General features: G+C 37.0%; 1 protein-coding gene across 1 annotated transcript; it reads right to left on the bottom strand.

Annotated features, from left to right (window-relative positions):
• Positions 1-7,426: 7,426 nt before the first annotated feature.
• Positions 7,427-8,851, bottom strand: LOC107710209 (sterile alpha motif domain-containing protein 5-like). The gene has a single exon (XM_016514950.1). It carries the CDS (start codon positions 7,988-7,990, stop codon positions 7,427-7,429), a length of 564 nt encoding a protein of 187 aa, XP_016370436.1. The 5' UTR covers positions 7,991-8,851.
• Positions 8,852-13,322: the final 4,471 nt, after the last annotated feature.

Here is a 13,322-nt window from a genome sequence, read left to right as displayed (position 1 = left end):
TTTTATTATTATCTCACCTAAATGTTTGTTCCAGTCTATGGTTTGTTCAGTCAGTGTATTTGTTTTTACAATGGTATACCCTAATTTAGTTGCACAGTATATTACACACAGCACAAGAAAGTTTTAAACAATTTTTTGTAATATTTACTTTATACATTTTTCTGTATTGCTTTATTGCATTTAAATGTTCAGTTATTTTTGTTATAAGAAAAAAGTTATTAAACCTGTTATACTGTATGTTAAGCCTGTTATGACAGCACTTTTTTTAAAACTTAATTTCAATATCGTGATAATACCGTATACCGTAATAAAAGCATTAGCAATTAATCGCAACATGAAAATTTGATACCGGCATATCCCTAGTTGTGACAGATTGCTGTAGCTCCTCAGTCCAAGTGGCACAAGAACCGATCATCTCTTTCCTCGTTATAGAATGAAATAAACATGAATGAACATCAGAAGGTATTTAGTTTCAACTGCGAAAAGAGGTCAATACGCACCATTTTTCAGGTTCAAGTCCACCAATGTTAATCTACTCTCCAGTCTGGTTTGTTTGTCGGACAAAAATGGCAGATTCAGCATTATGATTGGTCAGATCACCAGTACATCAAACTCCCTGCAAAGGGTCAATCAGTAGCCACATCAGTTTATAAGACCAGTGAAACAAATCATCCATACACTACAGTCATACATAACGTTATAATCTTTTATAGAACAGCTCATGCTGTTAACTATTTTGAGGATTTTAGCTCATTTATGCTCAAAACTGCTTGCTTGATTTTAGTGCCTTTCATGTGGAGAAACAGCACCAATTTCAACTGATTGATGTAAAAATGTAGCTAGTGTACGCGCTGATGTAGGCTACATTTATAAATTTAGCTGTTTTCCCACAACATTTATATAATATTTTTCATCTTTTGTGCACTATTTATCAATCACTATTCTTCTGTCTCACCAAATTACAGACAGAGCAAACACAATAGACTGCAAACCTCTAAGTATCAATTTGTCAGTATTTTTATTAATGTAAAATCCATATTGGTAATCCGACAATTACGTTCTGTCCATGGCTGAGCACACTGACTGAAGTTCAACTCAAATAAAAACTGACAGAGCGGTCTAATGTAAGTGAAGCATTGTGGGAGGTCTGTGGGCGAATAGAGGGGAATCTGAAGCCTGTTTAACGAAATCTGATTTCAGAGTTATGAGTTCCATTAACATAAAATGGAAATGCTGACACTTACAGAATCAAACTCAATACAATGAATACAAAATGTAATCAAATAATTTAAAGCTGCCATATGCAGGCCCTACAATCACATTTCCCTATGCATCTCTGAACCTTTTCTATTTCTGTGCACCATATTGAAGTCATCGCAACATAGCTTGCCTTGAAAGCAACAATACTATCTGGAGAATAACAGGGGTGATATCTATGTAGTTTTTGAGATGTGCTAGTGGCAATAAAACATGACCAGACTCAAAATATCAATAATATGCATTTAGAAAATTGGTATAATGAACTTTAATTTCATGCTGATTGCTGACATAACTACTTAGGTCATATATAGTTCTAAATAGGCAGCTCACTGGAGCACATCAGTGCAGAACTGGCAAAAGTGCACATAGCAACAAAGGCAAGCACCCTTCTGAAACTGAAATTTGCATCGTAACATGGCAGCCAATGATATGCTTTGAATTTCCAATGAACTCATTTTTTATTGAAAAAGAGTAGGTTTGACATTTTGTTTTACAACAAAGAAAAAAAAGATTTTTAAGCAACATATGGTTAAGTGGTAGGTAGAATGTTTAGTTTAAAGCAAAACACCTGTGAACAATGTGACTTAATTTGACAATAAATAAATGAATAAAACTGATTGCGTCTAAAATCTAGTTGGCTCGATTTGAATGGGCATGATGATGCATAATGCTAAGAGTCTTTAAATGACAAAGTGCTATTTTTTGAGATGTGGATAGGAAATAACTTTTCACAAGGGCATTCAGAATAAGAGTCAGTGTGATTGTGGTTTTTACAATACCTCTGCAGTGTTTTCTCACTGGACAAAAATGATGTGAACCCCTATATTATCTCCATGCAGAGAGCTCAGTTTGAGACAGGCCATGTAAGCTATATAGGCAGTCAGCATGAACCTGATGGTAGATACAGAACATAACCTACTTTTTCAAACAAAATAGTGAAATACATGGGCCATGGGCCAACATTGTGTGTTTATGTCTGTGTGCAGGGCTCCAGACTGCGACTAAAATGGTCGCACTTGCGACCAAAAATATTAATTTGCGAGTGAAGTTTTTGCTGAGATCGCCACTGGCGACCAGTGCTAAGTAACGTAATTAGTTACTTTTTATGGAGTAACGCAATATTGTAATGCATTACTTTTAAAAGTAACTTTCCCCAACACTGCTGGCGACTATATATATTTACATGTTATGACTTAAAAAAAATTCCTGATAGTTTTGCGATCACAACTTTTGTTATGTTCACATATTAAACCCAGACGATGCAAATCAAAGTTTGTGGAAAAAAAAGAGTTTCAAACAGCCCTCGTCTCTGCAGCACAGCAGCGCTGATGCACACAGTCTGCTAAACGCAGCTCCACTGTGCAGCATGAGATCGAAATGAAGGAGACGTGCAAGTAAAAGTGCAGAAAAGCAGTGTCTATTTCATGCACAACTTGAACAAACTACAACAGGTAAAGCTGTCAGCTGTGTGGAAATTAGGGCTGTGCAAAAAATCAAATGCGATTTTCATGCGCATCTCGTCAGTAAAGCCGCTCCTGTGATTAGAAGTAAATCTCCAGCACGTGCGTTCAGATGGAGCGGCATTGACTACACAAAGCCGTAGTTCACTGACAAGCTACACAAAATCGCGTTCAAAATCGCAGGCGATTCATTGCCGATTTTGAACACGATTTTGTGTAGCTTGTCAGTCTCGCCTTTACTGACGAGATGTGCATGAAAATCACATTCGATTTTTTGCACAGCCCTAGTGAAAATTGGCGATATCGTTAACAATTCTCGTTTATAATCATATAATCAACGTTATATGCTGTTCTGTTAATGTGTGAACTTCATATTAGCCTATTTGTAGCGCACTTGCCGTCCGGTAATCGCAATAAGCTTTGTGTTTTGTTACTTTCTAATAAACAAAGTATCAGCTTTAAAATTCGGCCAAATTTATAACGAAATTCATACAATAAATACGGTTTTGGCGCTCTTTAATGTGGCAGGCGCGATTGCTTTAGCGCCTCAGTTCAAGCAGCAAGTGAACCCATTATATCTTTCTCTACTATGCTAGCCTACGAAATGAACATAATTTAACATCAAAAGGTAGGCTATTTTATAAGAGAGCCTACAGTACAACTTACTGAAATGTCTCATGTAATCGCTCATTCTGTATCAAACTGCGGAAAACTTGTAAACATTGCAACGTAATTTACCTCAACATTCAGTGTCCTTAAGCTCATCAGTCAGCTAGAAAAATAACTTTAAAGAGGAGCATTTTGCTATATTTATGCGCTATTGTATATTAATATTTTTACTTAACCTGTTGTCTATATGATAAGAAATACAAGAATGCAAGCTAAAGATACAATTCAACACGTCCTATAAAATTGCATGTTACTTATGAAGAAAAACAGACTGGATGTGTGAAAGACAAATGACAACATTTCTATAGGATGCATTGAGGAGGAGCCCAAACTACACTGTAAAAAGCGATCAGCTGACTTTACTTTTTAAGGAAAGATTTTTTAAATTTACTAAAAATTGAGGAAACCCGTTGACTTAAAAACATTAAGTAAATAAACTTCATGCATAATGAAAGAAATAAGTTAAGTGAACTTGACAATTCTGAGTTACACTGGCAAATAACAGTTTGAAAATGTGTTGTGTTCACTTTTTATTTTAAGTTGGACTAACTTAAATGTATTAAATTGCAATTATTAAAAGTGTACACTCAATGGCCAAGTGATGCTTGGGTCCATGATATTGGTACAGATTTTGTGTAATAAACAATTCTTTGTGACTGTATATTTCAAGTTGGAAAAGACGTTTAGTTCCCACTTTAAGTCAACCTTAGTTCCCAGGTCATCTACAGGATAAAAATGCTGATAAAGTCAAGAAAAGATGAGACATAAACACATGATGGTATGATTGAAATGTTAATAAATAAATCTATTTATTTATTCTGTGGCACCTAAAAAAAAAATAATAATAATTTGGCGCCCAAGTTTTTTTCACATAGGAGCCAATGGCTCCTTACTCAATTTTTTTGTCTGGAGCCCTGGTGTGCATTAACGGATCTATCATGTCAGTAAAACTGATAAGACGTCATTAAATAAATAAACCTCTTCTGTAGTGAAGGAAAGCATTATGGGTATTTATTGCTCCCCTAAGGTCATTTGTGGCGTCATGAAAAGGATTATGGTCTGGCGTGTGAGGGGACTACATTCCACAGCCTGTCAAAGGATCTATTAAGAGCTGATAGCAGACAGTTTTCAAAGATCAGCTATAAACAAAACTACCACTACTGCACAAGCCATAAAACTACTGTAATCTATTTGTGGATAAACAGTCCAATGAGAGGTGAGGAAAGCTAATGCAGAGTTTCAATGGGAATAATTTACAGAAGATTATTTTACAAGGTTTAGTCTACATACAATAAATCAGTGTTTGCATGTGAGCAGCTGCAGCAGCAGACATCTTCATTCAGCAAACCACGGATTTTCCCTCAAGGACAAGTAAATCATTTGCACTGCAAAATGCATTTCACAAAATATCTACAACAGTTTCCCACAATCCACTTCACAATGACCATATACAGTAGCTAAGCACTCATGAGGTTGATAAGAACTTGAAAAGCCATCAAGCTAATACTTTAAATCAGACATGAGTGTTCCACCCTATGGCGAAATCCAATCTTGAGTGTAACACAAATAGATCATCACTGTTTTAAGTTTATTTAGCCAACTGAAACTTCACACGAGCAGTATACAGATCTACCACAGCAATGAAGCTTTGACATAAAACGTCAGAACTACATGCTTCTCAACTCAAAATCACATGGGAACTAAAAACATTACAATTACTTCCCTAATTTAACACTGTAATATATTGTTGTCTCATAAATCAACAATGAACTGAACACTCCACACAACTGTGCTGTTCATTCTGTCCAAGCATATGTTCATTGAGTGCCTGAGGGACCATATGCTGTGAGCTTATCATTTCAAAGTAAACAGACATACAAGGAACTTTCTAAACAGACTGAATCAAATGAGCCTTTTAAATACTTGGGTTGACTTGTGAGGATCAAAATCTTGCTAAATTTAGAAGACAATCTACAGTGAACACAAACAAGCACAATGAGTGGTTACAGTAACAGCTCTCTGGAGGGAAACATCACCCAATGAATAAGGACAATTTTGGTCCGTTTTTTCAAAAACTTTCTCCAACCCTATACCCAAACCTAACACTACACCACTTCAACAAAAGTAAAAAATTGAGTGTTCTAGGTATGGGATACGGTCAGCATGCCTTACCACTAGATGGCAACAGTGAAGCATAAAAAGCAATGCAAACTGGTGTGAACAATGCTGAACGTTGGAACGTTGGCTGAACATCTGATGCATATGGCAGACAAAATTGGAAACACTTCAGGAGTTTCGAAGTCGCCATCTGATTGGTCGAATTCTACTGGATTTCCACAATACGCATGCATCACGTTCTTTAAAGCTCCACCTGGAAACGAAGATGCCATAATGCCAAACCCCCTCATGGAAGAAGAAATCCATCACAATAAGCACTTATCAGAGTGAACTAAATGCTGGATTTTCAAAAGTACGTGAAATATGTAAAGTTCGCAGCATAGACTCCTTAAAATACATCCAAGAGTTTTACACACTGGTCTGTTATTGTGGGGACATTTCCACGCCCCTAAACATGACACGGGACAAAGCAAAACATGATTGGTTGTTTTACCTGTCAGTCATATGGCCTATTGGGCGGTCCTTGGCCTTTCAAAGCGGCCAAGGTTCCCAGACCTTCTGCCGTCAGTCTGAAGGTCTGGCTACGCAAGACTAGAACAATGCGGACTCATTTAAAGTTGTGGACTTTTTCTGATCAATTTATGAAGAGATCAATGATCATTTCATTAAATGAAAAAATGGGCATCAGAATTTCCCAAAAATAAAACGTCATTTAATACTCCTTTCTTCTGAGAAACTTAAAGACACTGAAAACTGTCTCAGTGTTTTTGTCCATACAGTGAAAGTCAATGGGGTCCAATGCTCTTTGGACCTCGGCAATATTCAAAATATCTTCTTTAGTTCCACAGAAAAAAGAAAGTCATACAGATTTGGTACGACATGTGGATGAGTAGTGAATGACAGAATTTTACATTTTGGGTGAATAAACCCCTTTTAAGGAAGTAGGATTTGACCTGTTCTGACTTCAAATATCCACATGATGTCATAGTTATTACTGTCTTGTCTTGACTAATCAGGATGTCCATGCATTCTGTGACCTCATAATAACTGATGTCATCAACATTCATGAACCAATCCAATTCTGATTCAAGATATTGAACCAAAGCATACATTACCTTCTAAGTACAGATGGTTGAATGCAGCAAACCATGTACAATCCTCAAAACAATGCACATCTCCAACAATCCATTCCAATAAATGGAAGAGATGAAGAATCACACGTAGAACAATTACAGCTTCTAATGCTGTCCAGTTTTCTGGAAATTCATTTTGTCATTTTACTACCCATCTGCTGGGAACTATAAATCACAAGAAAGATGCTTTTTTTCCAAAGGGGAAACTGTGGTGCACACTCAAACCCCTATTTTTAAAGGCCAGGGATCATCTGAGAGCATTAAGTTGTTGTACATCTAAATCCCAGTACTACCTCTAACAAATCCCCCTCATTAAATCTCTATAATAAAGTGTAATGAATACTCAATCGGATACAGGGTTGCAACATTCACCCAACCCCTCTGAGGCTCTCTCTCCCTTTGATTCTATATCCACCTTGAACTTCCAGCCTCAGTGCTCAAACACAAAAAAAAAGGAGATGGGTCAGGTTTGAATTATCCAATGTTGAATGTTGGATGTATGCAGTGTGAGGGCATTTCCTGCACAGGCCAATCAATTCTAGCTGACCTACTGATCCCAGAAAGCCATTAGAAACGCAGAGTGCGTCTAAAATCGGTCAGTAGGCTATTGATCATATTTTGGAAACCAGATTAAGGCAATGTTCCAGTCATCAAACCTCCATATCCCTGCATTCAAGCCAAACGGTCCTATACTGCCCTGTCCTTCTAATCACATAGATCCAAGGTTTTATCCTTATACTGAGCTTGTGTTTCGAACTGAGGCTGTTTACAATCCAAATTTCTGATTCAAGGGCACACCACGTGGTTTATACCGACGCGGGACAAAAAGTAAACACAGCTACTCACCTTATTAGAATATGGCTGCATGGCAAGGTTTATCCCGTCCCTAATGAGTTTATCCCTGATCATGATCTTCAGCTTCAGTTTTGGGTATACTTCCAGCTCCTTGCGGTTCCCCAGCGTCAGATTCCTGGACGCCCCCATGTACCCCACGCTGCGCGCCGCTCTATCACTGCTCTGCTCAGTCCATGACCTGGAGCCCCGCAGCCTAGACTCGCATTGCTCTGCCATGCGACTCGTGTATATAGGTGAGACCGGGGGCATCGGCTCCAGGGTGAAATAAAGGCCGGTGGCCGTCTCCTTATCGTGATCTTTTAACCTTTGCACGGCATCGTGAATCCGCTGGCGGTGGTGCGGGATGAACACACCGATGGCATCCAAGTCCGGGTCTCCGATTTGTTTGCAAACTTCCAAGTCGTCGTATCCGTTATCCACAAAAGCCTCGACATACTGACACAGCTGAAGGGTTTTCAGCCATTCATAAACGATGTTGGGTCCGCTGGTCATCATTCTGAACGATGTTTAAACGTAAAGGTGCGTTTACCTTTGTGAGCAGGTGACTGACAGCGCGTGTGCCTGCGGTTTACCTGAATATCCCAGTCAAAACGTCATCTTCATTCAGCATTTCTCTCCACTTTTTGATAGCAGGGGATGTTTAGAAAATATCCACGAGCCCATAAATGTTAAACAGACGGTGCTGGGCACTTCAGCGTTTATTAATCCTGCCAATGTCGAGACCCTTCAACTTGGCATTGCCGTATACTCCACAACTACCGCCCCCTTAACCGTGTTTAAAGAGCCATTCACCGGTAATGGTTAGCGTCTAAAGTGGCTATACTGATAACCATCCACAAAGACTACATTTTCCCCTCGTTTATTTCAACTGTTCGAGCAGTAGTGCCAAGAAGAAACGTGATTACGCACCGCGTGAATTTCCAATGCTTTTCTCCAGCGCTCTCATGAGACCGTCCTTCCTTCCCTTGTGTCCGTCAGTACGGCTTAAAGCCAACTCTTTTCCTCTCTGGAGACAAATGAAACCGCGTCTCTCCGGTTTGGAGACGAGCACATGTGGTTTCAGACTTCTTGCCACTATTTGCCGAGCAGCGTAATCGCGTTGGCGGCGAAAAATATCGGTTTTCCTCAGCGAGGCGATGTTTGGTGAGCAGACACGGTTTGAATCTGGGCACGCGCTGTCAAAGGTGTCAGTTTGTCAGAGTTTGGGGTAATTGAAACCCTGGCATGGCGCTAATTAAAAATCCGAAACTTTGTGACTTTTATTTTCGGCAAAGCCGAGGAAGGTAAATGTTGAGGTAACGGCAGGCTGCTGTCTGTCTGCTGTGCGTGCTGCGCAGGAGCGCGTCTCCTCTCTGCTGCTGGAAGAGGATTTAAATCAGAAGCTCTGCTGCACGCGCTTTTCACTTTATGCTACAGTCTTATGGTGCCCCCTGCCTTAAAATTGGGCAAAATAGCTATTTGGGCTAGAAAAAAAAGCCAATGTACATACGCATCATATTAAGATTGTCAGTATTTTGCATGCTAAAAATAAAATTAGAAGAAAAACTTAAACGTAAAAACTGTAAACGAAAATGAAAAATGTTGTTGTACAAACGGAAATAGGCTAAATAAGTTTCGGTAGAAAAACTAGAATTACTAAACTTAAATGTAATGTTAAATATAAATAACCTATTAAAAATGACAAAAGCACGTAACAAAATTAGGCCTACTAAAAAAATTAAAACAAGATATATTTTAAGCTAATTCAATAGCCTAAATATTATGTATATATAAATCATACTAAATTAGTTTTAATGTGGTAGTTGGCAATTGGAGAAAACATTCATATTCATAATGTTAAATTGAATTCAGGACACTCCTAGTCATTTCAATGGCAAAAAAGTGTCCCAGTCGACCTGAATTCACCCCAATATGTCCATACAAATACAAAATGCGTACTATTATAATTATGTGCTCCTTCAAACTAAGAAATGTTTATGCTCTACTAGGGGATGAGTTTTATTAAAAAGTTTTTCATTTTGTTGTTTCAAATTAGACCTGATTTTTTTAACACCTTCATCATTTAGTCCAGTCGTGCCTCAATGCAGTTTGATCAACATTTTTCCTTGTCTTACTACCCCTCCTTGTGGTCTTTAATAGTATAACAGCATCCTTTTCATATCTTCTCACTGCTTTGAGATACTATATCAATATTGATCATAGTACACCTCCATGATCAATAAGGGTGAGTTTAACAGAAGTGGGACAAATAAGTTCCCTTATGTTTCCCTTTATAAATCAGCACAATGTAACAGTCATTAATAATTTAATTAATAAGAACATTAGTCAACAAAGAAGGAAGCAGTCACAATAGAAAAAATATATATATAAAGGGGAAAGAAAAAAAGGTACAAGATGGGTATATAATTGTGACAATCATGTAATTTGCCTGACAACATTGTAGTGGGCGTGGTTAGGCAACATCCAACCAATCACAGCCAACACACTGGCAAATGAGTATGCTCTTCCTAAAGGTCTTTATAAAGAATACAAATAAGATATTTAAATAAATAAATATTTTGTTCCCACTTTACATGTTTAATAAAATGGATATTGATCATAGTACACCTCCATGATCAATAAGGGTGAGTTTAACAGAAGTGGGACAAATAAGTTCCCTTATTTTTCCCTTTATAAATCAGCACAATGTAACAGTCATTAATAATTTAATTAATAAGAACATTAGTCAACAAAGAAGGAAGCAGTCACAATAGAAAAAATATATATAAAAAGGGGAAAGAAAAAAAGGTACAAGATGGGTATATAATTGTGACAATCATGTCATTTGCCTGACAACATTGTAGTGGGCGTGGTTAGGCAACATCCAACCAATCACAGCCAACACACTGGCAAATAAGTATGCTCTTCCTAAAGGTCTTTATAAAGAATACAAATAAGATATTTAAATAAATAAATATTTTGTTCCCACTTTACATGTTTAATAAAATGGGACAGTTTGACAAACTGTTCTGATCAAGAACCGATTTTAAGAACTAGAACCATGAGCCAGACAACACAGGAAAGATTTTTAAATCATTTTATTTTCCATTGCACAGTAATTTCTATCTACAGAAATTCTAAATTGTTTGTGGCAGCAGATAGTCATAAACATCCACGTGAAATTTGCATAAAACTGTACAAGAAATTGGCTACAATGAGAAAATACTGCAACCCACTGATAACCGTTATAATCAGGACAGAAAATGAATGAGGCTCTTCTGCGTGTTAAAAGTGTTATAATTCAGGTAAGAATGTTCTGTCTGAGACAAATAAAACAATTCACTTAAAGTCAACATGAAACATTACAAAATGAATAAATTAAATTAAAGCCAAGAAAGCAACAATAATTTTTTCTCCTTAGTCATGAAAGATTACAACGGGCAAACAACCAGGTTCACATCAAGAGTGAGTCTGAAACCTCTCTGAAACAGACATGAATGAACTGAAGTTGTGATCAATAAATTCTGCTGGAGTTAGAACACTTATTACTGACATTTACAGCATTACAGTTCAACACGGCTGATTGGATACTTTATCGATTGACAATGACAAAATAGCAACCTAGGACATCAAATATTTCCTGGAAATACATGAGCCAACATCTTGGAAAACAATTTTTGGTTTTGAATTGTATCGACCATGTCGGGGCCTAAAATGTATTTTCCAACACACATAATCAAATGGATGGCATTTTTATAATGAACCACACTTATCTGCGATCATTTCAAGGAAAAGCTCACTCACTCGTGTTGAATTCAAAAATCACCCCGTTGTGTCAATGATGACATGAACAAACAGACCACACAACAGAAAACAAAGATATGAAGACAAGTAACAGAGCGCAATGAGCTCAAAATACATCCTCCTCAAAGCATATATAAAAATAACTTTTTAATAATCGATGATTAAAAATATGACAAGGATATCTATTCAGGGCAATACAGTACTGCAGAGAAAAATACACATCGTACAAATATAATTTAATTCGTTAATCAGGAGAGATGACATACGAGCGAGATATTCAAAAACAAACCCGGTCTTCAGAAACACTATAACACCATGGCATGAAAACACATCTACAGAGAATATAGAGTCCAACACAGAGAGAAACATTTAGAGTCTGAGAGAGATTGGCTTCGTTTTGTTTTGTAATTCTTTTTTCCCCCCATTTTTCTTTGTTTGAAGTACGGCAAACACATGAAAGGCAGACTAGCACACAGCCAAAAACATCAGAAAAGTCCTCAACACTGTTACTGGTGAAATATGCAGTGGTACTTCAGACACACACAGCTGTCGAACACAGTCAATGGAATACAGAACTCAATGAAAGAAAATCTTTGGCGTTTGAAAAGATATGGCAACTGTCTTAGGGTCAGTATGGCCTGGACCACTCGCAATTTATGCTCCCAGATTGTCGAACTACTTCTTTCATTCACAGAATGGCAAAAAAAACTTTGGGCAGAGAGGCAAGTGAACATCGGTATCTGGAACAACAATGGATCATGTGATGAATGCAACATATATAGCAGCATTTCTTGCAAACCACAAATAAATATAATGGCACTAAAATGTGGTTTCAAGGGAGAAATGGGACAAGAAAGACATTTGCTGTACAATTTTTATTTTGTATTTAATGTTACTAAATTCTAGTTTTCTGGTTTGGAATGTACACTAACACTCATTGTAGTTGTTTTCACAGATGGAGATGATCTTGAAGTACGTTCTGTGCCACTGCATTACACATTAAGCACCAGATAGAAACATGTTATCCTGACATTCAGAACTACAATGAATATTGTTTCCAAGTCAGTGAAAGCGTTCCGCCCTACTTCACGCTTATATTCAAGTCACCAAAGATTAGAGTTGGAAAACCACTCCAAATTTCCAGGTATGAAAAGAGCCGTTTCCAAGAGTACAGTAAGTGCTTTTTATTTAACAAATGAAATGTGGACCAAAATATTGACTAAAGTACAATCTCTACATGTTCAACTAAAGCGTCTATATTAAATCTATGCATTATGCAGGAATGAGAAAGCTGGTCTAATGGACAAAATCAAATCCCAGAGTCAACGCCGAAGAGATTGTGATGTAATTTTCAGTCACAATAAATGTTCTAGCTGTTGAGGTCTATATGGCTGTCTACCCAACAAAACATGGATAACTTTAAACCTTAAATTTGCCTACTTTCTTTCACAACGCAGTCCAGACCAGATATTTTCTGTGCGGAGTTTCATAGAAAGTTTAAACATCTGTATAATGTATCACATGAAAATACCATCATTAAATCACTCATGGTTGGTTTATAAATAGTTATTTCACAATTCATTCATTTGCCACGTAGATCTGTCATTTAATTCTCTGGATCATGTCAACTTATTATAAACCCTCTAGATGGTACTTTAATGTAAAGCATTATTGTAGTGATATTCACAATAATTCCGTAAAAATATCACCCAAAAAGCATTGTATATTTAATTAGACATTTACAGTTGATTTTACAAATTATTTCTAGTTTTTTGCAAAATAAATAAAAATAAATAAATAAATAATCAAAGGGGCAATTTTGAAAAAAATGTACAGAAATATACTGAGTAATTTTTTGGAGAAGGGAGATGTTCTCTCTTCTTCTGAAAGGTTTGACTCCTCCATGTTATGACATCGTTTCCTGTGAACGGAGCTCTTTCCGTGCGTCACCTGGTGTCTTCATATTTCAGTTTTCCTTGACAGTCAATAGCGAATATGGCATTTTTACAGAGATTTATATAGATGTATATATATATATATATAT

This window comes from Sinocyclocheilus rhinocerous, unplaced genomic scaffold (genome assembly GCF_001515625.1).
Source record: "Sinocyclocheilus rhinocerous isolate Xijiao unplaced genomic scaffold, SAMN03320098_v1.1 scaffold4889, whole genome shotgun sequence".
NCBI lineage: Eukaryota > Metazoa > Chordata > Actinopteri > Cypriniformes > Cyprinidae > Sinocyclocheilus > Sinocyclocheilus rhinocerous.
This window is presented reverse-complemented; position numbering and strand designations above follow the sequence as displayed.